Raw genomic sequence first — 22,454 nt, 5'->3', positions numbered from 1 at the left:
ACTCAAGGTGATGTGCCCAAAAATTTTGAAAGAAAAGCAACATTAGTTTTGTTTTCTTTTGAAACCCCCCCCCCCCCTCCCTTTCAAAATTTGAAATTTTGAGTATATTTTTGGAAAATTTGGTGAAATCTAGTCCCATATATCAAGATGTGTAGGTTTTTTTAAAGAATTGGGTCAATGCTTCTTTTATATGCAAGTTTGAAATTATGAAGTCATTCAAGACAGCCCATAACTCTGAATGATTTGACTTTATATGTTGTGTAGCAAGAGTTGTCATCTTATTGCATATAAAGATATGTCCATATTGAAGCGTGTACTGTGTGCTAGAGAATTAACAAAATGAGTTAAGCTACTCATTGGCCACAAGCTTACACTTGTTGGGAGTATTAGTAATTTGTCAGGGTACAGAAGTAGGAGGTTGAGCTCACTATGTAAAATGCACACATATAGGACCTACTTAACTACATATAAATATATAATTGATTAGGGTGAGCATTAATTCTATGGTAAGTGTGCAACATCCAAATCTGAAGGTTCAAAAGTTTGGAAATCTCTCCAAGTGTGGAGGTAAGATTGCACACACAATGCCTTGCGCTAGGTGTTGCACAACATATAATACATATACAAGTGTATGCACACACAAATGCTTTTTATTGATATCTATAATTTTTATTTGTTTCTCACTTATGTTTTTAGTTAAAATATTTATTTTCCTTTCTCTTAAGTTCACTTTCATGAATCAATACTTTATTTTTTGACGCATCTCTAAACCTTACTGCAGAGTTTTTAAGACTAGTGAAATGGCATTTTAGCTTCAGTTGAGGATAATACCCTTAACCAAAATAGAATGCATGGGAAGTTTAGAATAAAAAATGAGGTTTTGAGTTACCCCCACAGTATCATTGTTGGGGTTAGTGGCCTAGTAGTTAATGGTTCACTACCAAGTGGTTAAGAGGATGGCAGGTTATAATTTTAGAGTCATTTACATCATGATAATGATTTTTTTTTTCAGGTAATGTAACAACCTGCTACATTTACTAGTTTTTTTTTTTTATACATATAAATTGAAGTCTACACTACTCTGATACCTGCTAATTTAAACTTAACTACAGCCTAAGCAGTGAGAATCTGAATTCACATAAATCCACAATCATATATATACAGTACAATACGAGAGTGCTAATGTAATCCCAAGATATACATAAACAACTGCCCTCCAAAATGCCCTCCACTGAAACTAAAACTATACAAAAATAACCTACCAAAAATACTCACTCTACTCATAGGGAAGCACTGTCGCCTCTCTACCTGTGAGCCTGATCTGCTCGCCTAACTGGGTCACCTGAAAAATGTCAATTTATTGGGATGAGACAACGCTCAATAAAACGAAACATGCTATTTCAAGTGTGTGGCAAATGAGTTACATTTCTATAAAAATCTGATTTTATATAATCAAAAATAATTGTATCTGAAAATGCAGGTATAAATAATATATAACACCACCTTTATCCACGTTGCTTAACATATCTGTCTTTTAGGTTTTCTATTTATAATACTTTTAATATACATAACTATATTCCCTGTTTCTGTAAAACTGTATATACACATAATAACTGGAAAACTTCCATTGATGGATAACTGTATGTCATGATTTAACCCCTCATGACAGGGTTGTGCGTCCCATAAGTGGGATCTATCATTGGTTGACCTACCAGGATAAATCACTATACTCCGACAGTCAGATCGGCCCCCTCAACTCATATCTAATGAGGAGTCTGTCCACAACATAGGCACGATTGACTCTGTATACCACATATTATCTGAATATGTGGTTGCACTCTGAACTATATATAACTACGGTATCATGCTCTATAACTGTATCTGTAATGGTCCATCAGGGCTTGATACTATATAGTACGTTTCTGTATATAACTATCTGTTTTATCATGATTCTGTAATAACTGTATTAACCATAATGCTGAAGTAAGTTGTATCTATATCAACTATACTTCTGAAAATAACTATAAATCTATATGTCATGGTACTGTAAAATTGTGTAATCATGGTATTCTGAAAATACTATAAAACATGTTCCCTGTATGTATATTCTATAAAACATAATCCTAAAAATACTTTAAAACATGTTTATGTACTATAACGACATTCTCATGCCACACGGTAATTTTAAACATCTTAAACATAATTGACAAACTGTATAAATTCCTGCTCTAAATTATAATCTCGTAAAAACATACAATTTATTCTGAAATCATACTAAAATTGTCTAGCATAGCATATTTCCCTTACCTGCTTCCTGCGAAAATCCCCTACTGCGACGGGTTCTACACCCGCAGAGTTCCCCACTCAACACCCTAAAAGAACCATTTCTGAGAACAAAATATCATTATCTCTACATCTACTACATTTCTTACAACTACTAGAAAGCCTAATTTTGAATAAAAGGTCTTACCCTAAATCTGGGATGGAATTCAACTTCGTCCCACCAACGATTCGCTTTGGCAAACTTGGAGCAAACTTTTCCAGGAGCGTTGTGGTGGCCTCTGATTGTCGATTTGGTGAACGATGGAGCCGAAATCGAAGAGAGAAGAGGGAGGAATCGTAGAGGAGAGAGAGAGAGAGAGAGGGTTTTTCTACTGAAAATTTCTACATAAAATTCGAGTTTAACTGCGGCCTTCGTCGACAAGGTCAAGAAAAGGGTTCGTCAACGAATGCTATCTCCTCGTTGACGAAATTCAGAATTTGTAAAAACATTCCCTCGATATCTTCTCGTCGACGAAACATGTCTTCGTTGACAAGATCCTTATGTACCCTCGTCGACGAATCCCCTGTGTTCGTCGACGAGGCCCTGATAATTTTTCTTGGGTTATTATATTCTCCCCCCCCCCCCTTTTATAAAATTTGGTCCTCGAAATTTACTTATTCTTATGATCTATTATCCTTTAAGATAAACGGTCTACTTATTTTATTACTTGCGCTCACTTATGGTGGAAGAATACCATCGTTACATGGGTAGTTCTAGGAGAATACAACTATAGAAGAAAATTTCCCCCAAAACCAAAAATACTACCTATCTTATACTCTACATTTACACTTACATTGTACTTAATAAAATAAAATTACTATTACCTTAACTTATATATCATTGTTGTAATCCACTAAAAAAGTGGGGGTATTTCTGTTTGATCTCATATTTAAGCTCCCAAGAAACTTCTTCTATCGCATGATTCCTCCACAGGACTTTCACTAATGGCATCTTTTTGCTGCGCAATTCCTATTCTTTTCCATCCAGGATCTATACTAGAACTTCCCCGTATGCTAAAGCATTACTGAGTTCCAATTCTTTGTAACTGATAATATAGGAAGAATCTGAGACGTATTTCCTTAACATAGAAACATGAAATACGTCATGAATCCTGTATAAAGATGGTGGTAAAGCTAGCCGACAGGCAACTAACCCAATCTTCTCAAGTATCTCAAATGGGCTAATAAACCTAAGGCTCAACTTACCCTTCTTCCCAAACCTTATGATTCCCTTCAATGATGCTATTTTCAGAAATACATGATCACCCACTTCAAATACCAATTCCCGGTAGCGAGTATCCGTGTAGATTTTCTACTGACTCTGTGCTGTACTGATTCTATCTCGAATAAATCGAACTTTATCATACGCCTACTATACTATTTCTGACCCAAAAACTCACCTCTCACCTAGCTCACTCCAGTATAAAGGAGAACGGCACCTCCTACCATAGAGCGCTTCATAAGGTGCGATGCCTATGCTAGCCTAATAGCTATTATTGTAGGCAAACTCTACCAGTGACAAATATTGAGTCCAGCTACCTCCAAAATTCAACACACACGCTCACAGTATATTCTCAAGTACCTGAATTGTTCTCTCTATCTGACCATCTGTCTGAGGATGGAAAGCGGTGCTGAACACTAACTGAGTCCCCAAAGCCTACTACAAATTCCTCCAGAACCGCGATGTAAATCGTGGATCACGGTCTGAGACTATCAATATCGGCACTCCATGGGGTCGAACAATCTCTTGTATATAAATCTCTACTAGTCTGTTCATATGGTAGTCAACTTTAATAAACAGAAAGTGAGCTGTCTTTGTCAATATATCAACAACCACCCATATAGCATTCTGACCACGTGACGCCGGCGGTAGCCCAATAACAAAATCCATGGATACGTGGTCCCACTTCCACTCAAGAATGAAAAGTGGCTGCAACTGGCCAGCCGACCTCTGGTGCTCAGTCTTAACCTGCTGGCAAGTCAAACATTGCTGCACAAATTCTACAATCTCTCTCTTCATACCGCTCCACCAGAAATATTTTCGTAAATCCCTATACAATTTCGTACTGCCAAGATGAACAATGTATAGAGATCTATGTACCTATTCCAGAATTGTTCTCCTAATACTATCATCCGCAGGCACGCACAATTAGGTGCAAAATCTGAGAGCCCCGTCATCAGAGATGCTGAATTCTTCTCCCTGACCATCCCATATTCTGGCTATTACTTCTACTAATTCTAAATCATTCCCCTGAACTGCTTTAATCCTTTCATATAATGTAAGTTGTACAATCAGACTAGCAATAAATGTCTGAGGATCATCTTCCACCAATTCTATGTCGAGTTTCTCCAAGTCCATCTAAATTGAGTGCGAAATTGCTACTGCTAACTGCGTTGTGTTCTCAAATTTACGGCTCAGTGCATCAGCCACCACATTTGCTTTACCTGGGTGGTAACTGATGGTACAGTCGTAATCCTTGATAAGTTCTAGTCATCTCCTTTGGCACATATTCAACTCTTTTTGTGTGAAAAAATATTTTAAACTCTTATGATTAGAAAATATTTCACATCTCTCACCATATAAGTAATGCCTCCATATTTTCAATGTGTGTACCACCGCAGCCAATTCCAGATCGTGAGCAGGGTAGTTCTTTTCATATTCTTTCAACTTCTTGGAAGCATACGCTACCACCCTACTGTGCTCCATCAGCACACAACTAATCCCTTTCAAAGATGCGTCACTATAAATCACATACTCATCACCTCCTGATGAAATCGTCAGTACTGGTGCAGTGACGAGCCATTGCTTCAATTCCTGAAAATTCTGCTCGCATTCTTCATCACATACAAATCTGGCATTTTTTCCTAGTCAATCGCGTGAAAGGTCCTAATAAAGTCAAAAACCCCTCAACAAATTGACAATAATAACCTGTTAGTCCCAAAAAACTTTTGACTTCTTACACATTCTTCGGCCTGACCCAATTTACCACCACATCAATCTTACTGGGATCCACTAAAATACCGTCTCCTGAGATCACATGACCTAAAAATGCAACTTTCTCAAGCCATAACTCACACTTGCTAAACTTAGCATAAAACTTTTCCTCCCTGAGAGTCTGCAGTACCTATATCAAATGCGCATCATGATCCTCAAAACTCCTTGAGTAAACTAGCATATCATCAATAAAGACCACTACGAACTGATTCAGATACTAGTGAAAGACTCTATTCATCAAGTCAATGAACACAGTTGGGGCATTCGTCAATCCAAATGGCATAACGAGGAATTCATAGTGCCCATACCTGGTCCTGAAGGCTGTCATCGCAACATCCTATGCCTTTACCCTTACTTGATGATAACCTGATCTGAGGTCGATCTTGGAATACATCCGTGTACCCTAGAACTGATCAAATAGATCGTCTATACGAGGTAGAGGATATTTGTTCTTAATAATAATCTTGTCTATCTCTCTGTAATCAATGCACATCCTCATAGACTCATATTTCTTCTTTACGAATAGCATTGGAGCTCCCCACGGCGATACACTGGGTCGTATAAATCTTTTATTCAACAAGTCTTGCAACTGATTCTTCAATTCTCCTAATTCAGCTGGAGCCATACGATAAGGAACCTTAGAAATTGGTGCTGTCCCTGGAAGTAAATTTATAGAAAAATTCACCTCACATTCGGGAGGCAACCCCAGTAGCTCCTCTGGAAAAATATCTAAAAATTCTCGTACTACTGGTGTACTATCAAGTTTCGATTCATTTTCTGATGATTCCTTTATAAAAGCCACAAATCCCAGACCTCCATCCAGAAGCAATCTGCTCCCCTGAACAGCAGACACTAACTGCGACGGAGCACGTACACATGAACCAGTGAATCAGAATTCATGCTCACCAAGGGGTCTGAAAATCACTTCTTTCTGATGGCAATCAATACTAGCATGATTATCTGTCAACCAGTCCATACCCAACATTACATCAAATCCACACATATCCAACACAATCAGGTCAGCTAGTAACACTCTCCCCTAAATTTCTATTGGATAGCCTTTGAGTACCCTTTGACACCTCATCACTAACCCTGACGGTGTAGCTACTGACAATTCTATATCTAATGATTGAATCTCACTTCTAGATAATTTGACATAAGATGCAGAGACAAAGGAATGAGTGGCACCTGAATCAAACAAAATGATAACTGGATATGATAAAACAGTAAAAATACATGTCACCACATCGGCAGCAGCCTCAGCATCACCCGACGTCAAAGCGTACACTCTTGCCGAGGCCACATTCCTCTGCTAACCTCCTTGAGGCGCCTGATATCCCCCACGATATGGCTTGGGAGCTGGAACCTGATCTGGTTGTCCTGCACATGTACGTGCCATGTGGCCATGTCTCCCACAGCGATAACAAACATCTCTCTCTACCTAGCACTCCGCCAAATGTCATCTCCCACATATCTAACACTCCGAGTAAAACTATCTGCCCTAATTCTCTCGAGGTCTTGTCGTGTGCCTCTGATCTCCCTTGTCATGGCCTTCTCTTCATGGACCCTTGTTGGAACTAGCCTGAAAACTCTGAGACGCAAGCCTCTTCCTCTTACTCTGAGCTGTTATACCTCTCTGTATACCACTCTCAATGACAATAACTCTATCTACAACCTCTGCAAATGTCTGAACTCTGAAACCAATCACCTGCTCAAACAAATTATGCAACAGACTCTCTTCAAACTTCCTTACCTTTTTCTCTTCATCTAGTGCTAGATATGGGGTAAAACGCAACAACTCGATAAATCAAGCTACGTATAAAGATACTATCATCTGCCCTTGTACTATGTGCATAAACTCTACTGCCTTCGCACTTTGAACGATAGCAGGAAAATATCGTTCAAAGAATAGCTCCTTGAATCTGTCCCACGTCATCGGCACTGGAACCGGTCTCTGCTCTTCAATCAGACACACTGATCTCCACTAGCGTTTCACCTCCCCTGTCAGTTTAAATGTCGCAAATACCACATTCTGTTCATCCGTACATGGAAGCATAGTCAGTGTCTCTTCAATATCCTGAACCCAATTTTCAGCTACAATCAAATCATCTCCTCCAACAAATGATGGGGGCTTCATCCACGTAAACTCTTCTATCGTACGGCTATGCTCAATAGAGCTCCTGGTCATCTCAGTCATCACCTGCTGGGTGACACTGCGCAGTATGGCATCAGTATCTCCACCCCACATGCTGGAAGGTCTTAGCCTGTCCTCCCCAGCATTCGTGCCACTACTTCCTAGGTCTATCCTGAAAAACAAAGAACGCACTTTAAAACCTTATTTCTCCTACAAACCTATTCTATTCCAATTCTTAATTAACTACATTTCCTGATCTTAATTCAAAATCCAATTATACAACCTAAACACATGATCTGACAATAGTTTACTATGATTTTCCTAAAATCGTCACCCTAGGAAAAACGCAGAAACCACCACGGAAATCATGTACCCAGACTATAGAATAAACCTCAACTCCTTTCCAATACTCTGGTATTGCTTCCGCTACACACTAAAGTCTACACAACCTAACAATCTAGGTTCTGATACCAAACTATAACGACCTACTACATTTATTAGTTTTTATATATATATATATATATATATATATATATATATACATATATATACATATAAACTAAAGTCTACATTGCTCTGATACCTGCTAATTTAAACTTAACTACGGTCTAAGCAATGAGAAGCTGAATTCACATAAATCCACAATCATATATATACAGTATAATACCAGAGTGCTAATGTAATCCCAAGATATATATAAACAACTGCCCTCCAAAATACCCTCCACTGAAACTAGAACTATACAAAAAGAACCTCCCAAAAATACTCACTCTACTCATAGGAAAGCACTGTCACCTCTCTACCTATGAGCCTGATCTGCTCGCCTAACTGGGTCACCTGAAAAATGTCAATTTATTGGGATGAGACAACGCTCAATAAAACGAAACATGCTATTTCAAGTGTGTGGCAAATGAGTTACATTTCTATAAAAATCTGATTTTATATAATCAAAAATAATTGTATCTGAAAATGCAGGTATAAATAATATATAACACCACCTTTATCCACGTTGCTTAACATATCTGTCTTTTAGGTTTTCTATTTATAATACTTTTAATATACATAAGTATTCCCTATTTCTACAAAACTGTATATACACATAATAACTAGAAAACTTCCCTAGATGGATGTATGTCATGATTTAACCTCTCATGACAGGGTTGTGCGGCCCGTAGGCGGGATCTATCACTGGCTGGCCTACCAGGATAAATCACTATACTCCGACAGTCAAATCGGCCCCCTTAACCCATATCTAATGGGGAGCCTATCCACAACATAGGCATGATCGACTCTGTATACTACATATTATCTGAATATGAGGTTCCACTCTGAACTATATATAGTTACGGTACCATGCTCTATAACTGTATCTGTTATGGTCCATCAGGGCTTGCTACTATATAGTACGTTTCTGTATATAACTATCTGTTTTACCATGATTCTGTAATAACTGTATTAACCATAACGCTGAAGTAAGCTGTATCTATATCAACTATATTTCTGAAAATAACTATAAATCTATATGTCATGGTACTGTAAAATTATATAATCATGGTATTCTGAAAATACTGTAAAACATGTTCTCTATCTGTATATTCTGTAAAACATAATCCTGAAAATACTGTAAAACATGTTTCTGTACTATAATCATATTCTCATGCCACACAGTAATTTTAAACATCTTAAACATAATTGATAAACTGTATAAATTCTTGCTCTGAATTATAATCTGGTAAAAACATACAATCTATTCTGAAATCTAACTAAAATTATCTAGCATAGCATATTTCTCTTACCTGCTTCCTACGAAAATCCCCTACTGTGACGGGTCCTACACCCGCAGGGTTCCCCACTCAACACCCTAAAAGCAACATTTCCCAAAACAAAATATCATTATCTCTACTTCTACTACATTTCCTAAAACTGTTGGAAAGCCTAATTTTGAATAAAATGTCTTACCCTGAAAGCAACATTTCTCAGAACAAAATATCATTATCTCTACATCTACTACATTTCCTAAAACTGTTGGAAAGCCTAATTTTGAATAAAAGGTCTTACCCTGAATCTGGGATGGAATTCAACTTCGTCCCACCAACAATCCGCTCTGACAGACTTGGAGAGAATTTTCCTAGGAGCGTCGTGGTGGGCTCAGATTATTGATCTGGCTAACGATGGAGCCAAAATCGAAAAGAGAAGAGGGAGGAATCGTAGAGACGAGAGAGAGGGTTTTTCTGCGTAAAATCCGAGTTTAACACTATTTATACTGCGGCCTTCGTCGACGAGTCACGTCACCTCGTCCATGAGGTCAAGAAGGGGATTCGTCAACGAATGCTATCTCCTTGCCGAAGAAATTCAGAACTTGTAAAAATAGCCCCTCGGTATCTTCTCGTCGATGAAACATGCCTTCGTCAATGAGATCCTCATGAACCCTCGTTGACGAATCTCTTATGTTCATCGACGAGACCCTGATAATTTTTATTGGATTATTACAAGTAAGCTACCAAATCCTAGTATATAATTGTTCTATTCTTATGCATAGAAAATTCAGCATCTATACATCATACTTTTAAGTCTAATACACGTGAGCTTGATAAAGAGATTCATGAATGGGTATACTTGGGAAAACTGATCATATAAGAAATATGCTTAAATATTGTCAACTGGTAAAGTTTATACATGATAAACTTATAATTATGTCCACCCAAGCAGGTGTGAAGTCAAACATCTACATTTTTTAAAAAAGTAGATTGGCCCACAATTCACATTTGGTTATTTTTAACAGATCTACCTGCAGATACATACATGCACTAAAACATGTACACATATATTGATACAGCGCAAGCACACACTTAGGGTGAGCAACCCTTTTTCGAAAATAATAAACTTAAATTCTATGGGTTTATGATGCATATAGTAGGTAAGTAATTTCCTAAAAATAAGGATATACACCTGCCTGAAATAACTAATTTGAAATAAAACTAAAAGAAAATAAATTAAAATCAATATCTTTTAATGAAGCATCTCTCTTTCCTACCATCAAGTAATATACATTCTAGAAATGTGCATGTGTGTGCTTGTTTAATTCTATTCATATACCGAATTGTGAATTATTAGGAGACATTGGAACTGTATTGCTTGAGCTGTTGAGACTTAAATTATCTTTTCTGCAACTTCATATATGCGTAGACAGACCCTAGGTTATGTACTACTACTACTGGTTTAGCTAAACCTAGGAAAAAATTTTGTGACTTGCAGGTTTGGGAAATGTTCTATTTACAGATGACATGTTACCAAAAATTTGTTAAATTCCAATGCTTTCTTAACCTCCTCCCAAATAAATCTTCCAAACACTACAACCTACAAGTAATACAAGAGCCTCCCGGCCAACTCCTTAACTGAAAATCTAACATTAAACTCCCAACTTAATACATAATTAGGGAAACGAAGATCAAAAGCATGCATAAAATCTAGTCAAAATAAAGATCTTTATATATGTATTTATGTATCTATGTATCTATGTATGCAATCATTACTGGTTGGATTATTCTGAACTGTTTAGTGTAAACACCCAGGTTTGGAACATATCTTTATAGAAAATGTCCTATTTATAAGGGAAATGCTGTCAAAATTTTTCAAAACTTCTATAATTTTGGAAAACATAATTCCATGGACTTTCATGCATATCATTGTCTTTATTTTTGAGTCATAAGGTTGTCTTGAGCACATTGAGCATCTGTATGATGCAAAAATCTTCTAAATTCCATACTTTTGTGACTTGCAGGTTTGAGAAATGTTCAATTTACAAACGGCATGCTGCCGCAAATTTGTTAAATTTCTCCCAAAATAATCAAAGTCATATACCATAGTGAGAATGATTATAACGTGTTGAATGTTACAACATTTTTGAAATGATGAGTGAAATTCAAATGAATTGTGAATTTCATCTCTAAATTTACTTTTGCATATATTAAGTGAAAATTCTATCAATAATGGACTCATTTGCATTATTTTATTATTATAGTTATTTTTTAGTCCTAAAGAAATCATGCAAACCTCAACATCACATTTTATTTTTTCATAGTACTATAGTCTAATATAGATTGTTTGAGGGATGCATAAACACATTACATTATATGAAGATCTTGTGTACTAATAAAATTCATTAATTACTAGTTGGATTATTGTGAACTATTTGTGTAAACACTTAGGTTTCAAACATATCTTTATGGAAAATATCTTATTTACAGGAAAAATGCTGCCAAAATTTCTCCAAACTAATAAAATTTAGCAATTTTAAATAGTATCATTTTTTTTTTTAACTTTGTCCAAATGTCTGTTTATTTTTCTATCGAATCATTGATACTTATAGTACGTATATGGTCAAAAATCGTATACTAAGTTTTTTTAATAATTCTTTAAGTTGTATGATTTGCGGTTGTCCCACCATCATCACCATCACATGCACTATAGAAGGATGCAGCTTTTGATTTTTTTATTTTTTTTTTTATCTAGACATATGGAATTCATATATAAAACATTCGAAATTTGTATAATGTACTTGTATTTGATTTTGAATTAGAATTTTTAATAATTTGTGAATCTTTTTAATAATTATGATTTAATGTTATCTACGTAAAAATGTAATTACAGATTTTCACAAAAAAAATTAATGATTTAAAAACATAATAATTTTCAATTAATTAGTGACGATTTCTATCGATATTAGTGAAGGATCAAAACCATCACTAATACTATACTATTAATAACGAATATTGATCATATACTAAAGGCCAAGTATTAGTGACAATTTTGATCTTTCACTAAAGTCCAACCATTAATGACAAATTATGATCCTTCTCTAAACGCTAATAAATATTAATAATAGTTTTTATCCTTCACTAATACTCAATTATTAGTAATGAATAATGATCCTTCACTAGAGGTTAATAACTATTAGTGACGGTTTTAATCCTTCACTAATACTCCACTATTAGGGACAGTTTCAGGAATTGTCACTAATAGTGGATTATTAGTTACGGTTTTGATCCTTTACTAATACTACAGTATTAGTGACGATTTTGAAATTTGTCACCAATACCCTACTATTAGTGACGAATTTGTGTCGAGCAAATATAGAATTTATAATGACGGTATTGGAGTTTTAGTGACGGTTATAATCCGTCACTAATACGATATTATTAGTAACGGTTTCAAAATTCATCACTAATAATTAGTAGTAATGGCAAATATTAGTGACGAATTTATAAGTATTAGTTACGGTTTTGATTCTTCACTAATAACCTTATTTTTTGTAGTGACTTTTTTATTTTTTATTTTTTATTTTTTATTTTTTTTTAGAAAAAAAAATGGTGTGAAAAAGTCAAACATTGAGAGGAAGAAGTTGGTGGCCAAGAGAAAAGTCTCAAAGGCAATAGTTAAAGAGATATTTAATGCTAAGTGGAACTACAACCCTTGCTCTCAGGCTTAACACTTCATACCTTGTGAAGCAGCGTGCAACATTAGTTACAGCATACTAAATTAACTAGTTATCTGAAAGCATACTGTAGTTTTACCATATAAACAAAGACAATCAACAAATACAAAATAAATGAAAGCAAGAAACAAGCATGCGTGTAAACATGAGCCACACATTAATTGTAAAGCAATGCAATTTATTATTCGCGCCTTTGCAAGCAACATGCATTTAGAGAGAGGATGAAGTAGGCTAATATGTTCATAAATAGCTAGTAAGTTTTAAAATGACTAAAAACATTCATCCTCCCCTAAAGAGTTTTCTATGTTATCATTCTACAACTAGAAAATATCACAGTGACTCTTCATTCTTACTATTTCACTACGACATTACCATATTCCAAGAATAAAGCCCACACTAACATTTACAATGGTTACTATTTTCACTAAGGAATTATCATACTCCAAGTAAACTCACAAAGGAATAAAAAAATGCTCAATGAATGCAAACATTGTTTTGTCTGCAAGTACTTTTGTCACATGAGAATGCTCAAAATTAATCTTAAGCTTGATAAACGGAGTATGGAAGCAATTGGGTGGGGTCTTGTCAATGAAAGTATTTCCAATCCCCTAAGACCAGTGGCATATAAAGACTTCCTTACTATGATCAAATGAGTCGTCTATAGGATGCCTAAGAGGTACCAGAGAAAATTAATGACCTTCAAAATCTGCAGCTCTTAGGATGGAACTTAAGTGAACAGTTCTTCCAAAAATTTGACATCTATAAGCTTATTGGAGGTTCTTTATTCCAAGAAAAACCATCCTATTGCAGCCAAAACTGAGGAAGAAATGCTTTTTTGCTTTTTGACCAAACAAAAAGAAACCTAGCAATTACAAAAAATGAAAACTTTGAAGGGCTGATGGGGAGATTGGTTATGAAGATGGTAAATATAAACGTATTTGGGATCGTTATGTCAACTTCTATTGGAAGTATAGGGATATACTACCCTTACAAGGGGTACCCTTGTGTGATAAGAAATTATACGAGAAGAATCGTAAAAAAATGTAGAAACCCGTAGGAAGGAGAAAAGGAGGTAGATGAACAAGCACATATTAGAAGAAAGTGTGATATAAAGGAAAGTAGATCAAAGGAAAATGAAACAAATAAAATAAAATAAAAATAAAAAGTGGGGGTAAAGTGGCACTAGCCATTTTGCATTGGGCTAATTGTATTGTTGTGTAATTGGATTGACCGTCCTTATAAAATCCTCACGTGGGTAACTTATACTCACTATACGTCAACCCTAAATCAATTTTACTACTACAAATAACCCAAAAATCATAAATTAGATTTCTAAACATTATTCCCAAATGTAAATTCAAAAAGTCTCTAAACACTAATCCTAATAATATATTCAAGATGTTTCTAAATATTAAGAGGTCTAATTATTACATTGGAAAAAACCTTATGTCATGACTTTTATACATGAGCCATTAGTAGCCATGCCCGATGCTTGATTGAGCAACCTTTTTAGTCCAATGATTGGGCAACATTAGTGTCACTAGGCGAGTGTGTCATTATGTCTTGAGGTCGCACTCATGACTGTCATCCCAATGTGTGTCGAGTTTCTCTACGCCATGTGACCGATTATTTCGCCTTCACAATACATCTTTGGGTTGCACAAAAAAGTGCACAAACAACAACTACACACCCATCCAGGTCTTATCCCTAGCACCTTATCTTGTTCCTCCTCCATGTCTATATGTAAGAGGCCAAATCTCTGAGGAGAGGCAAAGAGGAAAAGATTCACCTTTTCCTCCTATGTCCTCAACTTTCTACATTCTTAAGTGTCTCCCTACTATTTTGTAAGTTTCATTTAGTTTTCAAGTTTTAGTTAGTTTTGGGTATTCTATAGGAATTGTTAATCTTGTATTTCCAAGCAATCAGTGTCGTCCAAGACCACCCAAAAACTACTTTTATATTGACACACCCATTCAGCAAGTCATGAGCAAATATGGCATGATAGATTGGGAGTGTATATATATAAAAATGTTTTAGTCATACTACTTAGAATCGATAAAAAGAGGGCAAAATAAAAAGAATACAAATAAATGATACATCTAACCAATGAAATCGTCGTAAAATTACAACCATCATAAATCCATAGCCTATGCTTGGTTATATTAAATATAACAATTTTAAAAACAAGGTAAACTTACTTTCTAGAGTAGTCAAGCCAACATAACAAAGACTCAAATATTGATTTTATGAGCTTGGTTTTGTCTCATTTCTGAATTTCAGTGAATTATGAATATTATCCAATATGCAAATAATCTAATGACAGACACCTAAAGGGTGTGCCACCACACTCCTAAAAATGCTCAACAGGAATGTGTCATACCTTGTAAGGCATTAATGAGTCCAGATAAGCAAAGCGATCATAGGTTCATTCTAGTCTAAACAAGGTCAACAAACTATTTCAAAAAACACTAGTTGGCTGCAATTGCTACTCTCCACCTCAAATGTAATAAATGTGACTCTTATAGTAGTTAAGCAATTGGTAAAAGGCTTCATGTTAGATTGAAAGTGTTACATGAGGTAAATGGCTACCTCAATGACCAACAAGGCTTACCCACACCCTTCTAAATGAAGAAGCAAACAAGAGAATTCTTTTCTACAAGTGAAATAATATTAAGCCATAAAAAGAAAAATCAAGAGACACGCACACACACAAACCATTAGTTTTACTCTAGGTTACATTTCGTTAGTTAAATATCTATTCATAAGAATAAAATGATCATAATACAAAAATTTAGAATTTGATAATTGATAAAAAAAAAATGTATCATCTTCGTAATGCAAATGATAATACAAAAATTTTTATTATTCCACAACAAAAAATTGATAAGGAATCATTTTTACAGTTTTATCATACGATAATTTTTGCATAAGTATTTTTCTCTAAATTATCGTGCTCTTATACAATTTATACTTCAAACAATCTTATTTCATTCTGTTACTATAAATAGACATATCAAGAATGTAACTTACAAAAAATCAAGGAAATATCCAGAAAAAATGAGAGAGTGATTATATTTCAATTTTCAAAAAAAAAAAAAATGGGGTTCAGGTATCAGAACTCTCAAGCAACCTGCATTTTACCTTTTAAATAAATTATAAACTATAAATCAAAAAATAGTTGGTGATTTCATTAGTCAAAGCTAGCAACTGGCTGGAAAATTCCTATGCCACACTTCAATTTCTGGTTCAACACAAAATTTCAACAAATAAATAAATAAAAATAGTGTTCGCACTTCAAAGATTGCAGCACTTCATTCACAAAATCAAGAAAGGAAGCAAGTTCAAAAGATAATAATTTTGAACGCAAAATATTTTCACTGAAAGTGCCTAGAGATCACCAGCTAACCCCAAGAAAACAAAAATGGTGAGCATGTGAATCACTGTTATTTACAGCAACATCGCAATTTATACATCTAGGGAACACGAGAAGTTTTACCAGGTGCAAGAACTAGACGACCATTTTGAAGAAGAGTGGACGGAAAAGGTGCTTTGCAGTGGCTAATGTGTGATTTGAGACGGGGTATATTAGGATGAGCGCTCCTACAACGATGGCAACGCAACTCCATCGACAAGAAGGTGTCATCATCTTTTAATGTTGCTTTCCCGTGATTGCTGATTTCCTCAATTACATCAACTGAATCACGGAAGAAACCAGAATTAAATGAGTTCCAGTGCTTCTTGTTCTTTAGATGCTTTGAATTGAAGTCCTGGCTGATTACATGAAGGTGCAGTTGTCGCATTGATGGATTCTGCAAGAGGGGTTAGAGACCCACGGCACGTGCCTATTAGGAAAGCATTTCATTTACCAGTTTCTACCACACATCGAAAACAAATTGGGGGAAAATAATGTTCAGAGCAACACTAAAAGTTAAGAAAATACAAAATGACTAAAACATGTAGATAATAGGAAATACAAAAAACAAATTTATGGTAAAGATTGAAAAAAAAAATTTATGCCTGCCCACCATTTGCATTGCCCAAATTTTGAACCTCACTATTTTTTGAAAGGTGGAACCTGGTCATTATTAATAGACAATAGTACAATACTACCCAGTAATTGATAGTTTGTAACAAAACAAATGCTGGCCGAATTCCCTCATCTCACCATTTATACGAACTTGAATTTTTTCATGGATAGGTTCATCTTTTAATTATAAGATTATCATCTTGCCACCAAATATTGTTTGTGATGTAAAGATTAATATGGTTTATGCAGATGTCCCGAGCTTGGGCAAGGTCAGACATTTTGTTTACACAACCATGCCACAATTTCCAACATAAGATTTTCTTTTCCCAGCAATGAGACATGAGTCTCAGTCAATTAGTATAACACTGTAGAAAGGACAAAATAAAAAATAAACATTAAACGCATAGTTCTCAAATACTTCATACCAAATGATATCCAAGGCGGAATGCACATGATGAATCCTCAGACAAAAATTTTTCAGCCCACTTCAAACCCACAGTATGCATTGTTTTTAATAAAGAAAGGTGCTCTTTCTGTACATCCGCCAGACAATCAAGACCTTTAAATCGTGCCAACACCAGAAGGTGCCACTGTGCCTGCAAAAAGGAACATAATTTCAATTTCATTCAACATGGGTTTGGATTCATGAATTTGGATTTCCAATTTGGGATTTCAATTCTACATTTTAAATATTTGAATTTAACTAACTGGGTTAAAATTTTTTGTTTAAATTCATTGATTTTTAGGCCCAGAGTCACAGACTTTGTTAATCCAAACAATTGGTCTGGGCCAAATGTAAATCCCTAGGTTCAAAATCCGGGCATCCAAATAGCCCATCAATTTAAACCTTAAGCAACAACAGAAAGGCAACAAGAAAAGCAATGTAGTCTCTATTACCTTGGGAAAAAGATCATTTAATACAACAACGTCATCAGATATTTCCAGCACCTCATTCATATGCCTCTCAGGATGCATGGTAATGTTGTATAGAGCTTGAGCCCAGGAACCCCAGGATCTGATGGTGCTTTTATCAATCTTGTCCTTGTTTGGGATTTCCTTTCCATCTCTACAATCTTTAGTATCATGGCCAAACACTTCTTGTACTCCTTTGGACTTTTTGTTGCTATCAGATTCATGGACACCCTCCCTCTTGAACTTCTGCTCACTGTTCAGAAAATGATTTCTAGGAATTTCTTCTAGAAGGTAATCTTGAGATTCAGACTCAGGCCCTGAACTTTCATCACCTCTCTTGGAGGAATTTGCTTGGGTCTTTACTAGAGATATAAAAGCTTCAAAGAGTGACAAGTAAACCTCACGGAGAACTTTGCAACCTTTAATATAATCATTGTTGAGACAGTTTGGTCTTTGGGGGTTCATATTTGGTCCAAGAACATGTATGACATGAGTTACGCCTTCCCTGCTGAACAACGGGGAACTTGAAGCAAGAGGGACAACCAAAGCTTTCCCAGGCAGAAGAGATCCAGCTCGTAACTTGGTTGCAGCATCAAAAGCTGGACCTGCAGCATTGAAAATAGCAGCATTCACGCCTCCACCTCCAGGTTTCAGTCTCCTGCATCACCTTATCTTTTAGTAGTGTTCTTTATATGTGTTCTTGACTTCTTCTCCACAATAATGATAATGATACAAAGAGGCAGGGTCAAATTTCCATTAGAATTGGATTTTTTTATTTTATATATATATATAATTAGAACTAAGCAAATAAAAATTACAGTGAATATTGTTTTACTTTATATGACTCCCAAAACAATTAACTTTATGCAAAGCATGGTTATGTTTCAAAGACAACTGACTGTACACAAAGCAAGGTTATGTTTCAAAGTTACCCATAAAAGGAATAAATTAGTTCCATGAGCTTGCGAATTGTTCAACAGTCAGCACCATGCACAGTCATCTCCATCCTGAAAAATAAAGTGCGGGACAGTTTCAGTTATACATTACTATCTCTATCCTAACTCCTAAGACCTTGGTGATTTATTTACATATATCCTACATATGGATTTCACCAATGCCAACCTTGTTCAGAAATCACCCAAAATTGCAGGTGGGTTCTGACACTTCATTGTATTTTGTACAACACCTCCTTATACTTTGGGGGGATAACAGAGCAGAAAGCAGCCCACTTCACAAAAGTCCATCCAATGGGGTGTATGACAAGGGCAAACATAGTCAGCCTTCTAACAGAGTGCATGTGAACATCCCATTTTGGTCCATCTTGTTTAAGCCCATCTTCATATTGACCCATTAATTTGAAGACCAAAACCATTGTGATAGACAATAGGCCAATCAGCCTTGGGCTCACGTAAGACCAGCTCTTTTTTGTATATCACAAAACCCTTTTGTATTAATTTAATCAGGATAGGGCAATGTTGGCCTAACATGACTTTCGAATCTCGTTTTGATGATAACAAATGAAGGTTGATATTGTTGTTAAGTGATGATGTTTTAGGAATACTTAAATGACAGTTCAAAAGATCAAAAGAAATGCAAGTTCAAGATCACCAAGGACCATAAGGCTACACTCATCTTCAAAGTGATCCAAAGGAAGCTCAAATGGACCCAAAATGATTCAAAGCATATGGAAACCTAAAGTTGACTCAAGCTCAAGTCTAAGAGGACTCAAATACAAGACCCATATGAAGACTACAAGCTTAGAGTGTTTAAGGCTTTAGGATTACTTATATAAGTACTTCATGCTAAATATCTTGTGGAAATGTTCTGAAACTCATTTAGGGTTGTCATGGACTTAGAGACCTTGTTTTAAAAACCCCGGAAAATGATTTTCAAAGTGACAAAGCAAGAGGGCTAAGTGGTTTTGAAAAATAACCTGAAAATCAGAATTTTTATCAGTTCAAGCGACTGAAGAATAAGCTCAGACGCCTGAAGATTTTCCTCAGGCGCCTAAAGATTTTCCTCAGGCGCCTGAAGATTTTTCTGGAGAATTTATGAAGAGGCAGTGTAGGCTTAGGCAACTGACCCTTGTCACCTCAAGCGCCTGACCCTATTTTCAGTTAAAAATTTCACAGTTTTAAGTAACCTCAAGCGACTGACCCCAAGACCTCAGGCGCCTGAACACTGTTAACGGCTATATTTTTTAAAAGTTTTAAAATTCAAATTTAAGTTTCTTGTGCCCCAAATTTTGTAAAAACTTGGGAAACACTCCAAGTAAACTTGGGCAACACGAATTAACCTTTTTGAGCCTATAAATACATGTTTTCCCTAATCAAACTCACACCAAGCATTGAAAAATATGCTCTCAAGATAAAGGCTCTTTTGCTCTCTTGCTCGCTCTTGATACTCTAAATTGCTAAGTTTTTTTGAAGTGCTAATCAATCTTCTCTGAGCTCTAAACATTGAATTGCTGATTTCCATCTACAAAAGTATTCTGGTGAATTTGTTCTTGAGCGTCAATTCTATTTCTTTTGATATTTGTTATTGAAGTATATAGTGCTTTCAATTGTACTAACCAGCTCTATCTGAGAGCATTCTTTGTACAAAAGAAATTGTTTCTTGTTTCTTGTTTCTTGTTTCTTTGACGGTTCAGGTCATCAGATCGTTGTAACCGAGCGTGAGGTATTGTTTGGAGAGGGGGCTCCACCCTAAAGGCGGGTTGTAATCGGTTTGTTCCGCCCGCAAAGGAACGTGTTAGTGGAATCCTTAGGTGGTCTTGCCTAAGGCGAGGACGTAGGCTGGGGATAAGCCAAACCTCGAAAAAAATCTCGGTCTCACTCTCTCTACCATTTTTTATTTAAATTTCAGCATATACAAATTGTGTTTCAAAGTGCAAGATTGCTGAAAACTAAGATTGAGAAGACCTTTTAATTTAAGAAAGTACGTTGGTTAATGGTTTGCGGAAACCTTAAAGGGAGTAAGTTAATTAATCGCTTGCAGAAATCTTGATTAAAAGAAGCGCTTAAAAAATCATTCATACAGGGCTACAAACTGAAATTTGGAAAACGCTGAAAAACAAAGTGCTGCAGCTCTCAAAAATTGGTTAAGTATTGCGTGATTAGGTGATTGTTTATTATTTGGTTTGTGATTGGTTTTGTGTTTGTGATTGTGGTTGGATTGAGTATTTAAAACCATAACATTCTTGTGTGTTTGCTTAAGTATACAAAAAGTTGTAAATTTGTAATAACATTTAAAAGAATTTTTATAAACCCAATTCACCCCCCTCTTGGGACTACACCTCAACTTTCAGGCAATTTGAGAACAAAAAAAATTGCGAAGAATCTGGCCCAAAATTGTCTTTCTATTTTGAAATTGCATAAAACCAAGGAAGTTGGATCAAATTGAATGAAATAACAAACGCCAAGTGGCCACCCCATTTGTTTGCTGCTATGATGCTCAGTGGGCAGACACACCGGTGCCTAGGGAGCACTAGATGGATCTACAAGGCAGTGATTTTTATTTCTTGAGCATCACACCGCTGTTTCCTTTTTCTCCATCAAGATATGGGTTGTAGATGCCTCTCTAATCCATTCAAAGATTTCATGAAGGCAAAGACCTGAAGAGTGAAGCCTCGCTGGAATGTTGTCTCAAGTAAGAATGGTATTCCATAAAGATCTAAAGTTCACTTAATCTACTTAAAGATATGCGAATGGAGTATTAGAGTTTTGCATTTCATTGTTTGGAGGATAGGAGCATGCTTAGGGATTTATTTTACTGTTTTTCATGATGATTTAGAGATGAATAAGGGTGTTTTATTGAGATGGATATTGGAAGGACAGCATAACTGCTGACATGCCTTAGGGATTTTATTAATTCGTTCTATGCATGTTCAGTTGCTGATTCCATTTATTCAGAGTGAACTGCTTCGGGTTTAATCCCCTATTCAACGTAGGGTAAGTAGGCAACTAAGTAGTTCATCCCCAGAACAAACCCATCACAGAATCAATATTTTTATTTCAGTTATAATACATTTTAGGTTTTAAACTTAGATAAATGCATTGATGAGTGTGCAATAGTCTTGGCATGTTTGTTGAGTCCATTGCCTCCTTCATAGAGGCTCTTAACAGCGATACTGGGTTTCATACCCATTCAAAAAGAAATGCATAGGCAACTTGAGTTTTCATCTCAAGTGCAACTCAAGGCTAATACCTTCACTGTTTGTTTCTTAGTTCTTGCCTTGGTTTTATCTTTAATTTCCATCTAAGCTTCAGCATTGAGTCGTGGTTCAAAGATGGGAGTATGTGGCAAAGGTACACAAAGATATTTTGTTGGATTTTTTTTTTGCAAATTGGGTAAATAGAATGCTTTGAATTGAGTGAATTTTTATGATCGAATGTGAATTCTTACTTTTTGACTTGGGTGAATTGATGCTCTGGTTTAATGGAGTACATTAGATGTTGCGGCCCATGACTAGGTTTTACAACTTGATTTTCATTATCTAAAAATGGTCCTCCAAAGGTTGAACCAATGAAGTTCCTATCATTAAAGTTAAATAGATTACTACCGATGGCTC

General features: G+C 35.7%; 1 protein-coding gene across 4 annotated transcripts in view; it reads right to left on the bottom strand.

Moving 5' to 3' along the window:
* Positions 1–1,105: 1,105 nt before the first annotated feature.
* Positions 1,106–22,454, bottom strand: part of LOC131168392 (transcription factor bHLH140) — a 35,471-nt gene continuing 14,122 nt past the window's right edge. For 2 of the 4 annotated variants that reach the window (XM_058127768.1, XM_058127766.1), the window contains exons 4-7: positions 17,870–18,542; positions 17,398–17,568; positions 16,442–16,754; positions 1,106–1,342 (exon numbers count right to left, since the gene is read on the bottom strand). In XM_058127768.1, coding sequence (XP_057983751.1) covers positions 1,305–1,342; positions 16,442–16,754; positions 17,398–17,568; positions 17,870–18,542 — 1,195 coding nt within the window. In that variant the 3' untranslated portion in view covers positions 1,106–1,304. Of the gene's footprint in view, positions 1,343–8,067; positions 8,289–16,231; positions 16,755–17,397; positions 17,569–17,869; positions 18,543–22,454 lie in introns of those variants that run through there. The other 2 variants (XM_058127767.1, XM_058127769.1) reach the window with 2 other exon arrangements.

Source organism: Malania oleifera, chromosome 11 (assembly GCF_029873635.1).
Source record: "Malania oleifera isolate guangnan ecotype guangnan chromosome 11, ASM2987363v1, whole genome shotgun sequence".
Lineage (NCBI taxonomy): Eukaryota > Viridiplantae > Streptophyta > Magnoliopsida > Santalales > Ximeniaceae > Malania > Malania oleifera.
Note: the sequence above shows the minus strand (reverse complement) of the source record. Positions and strands in the feature narration are given on the sequence as shown.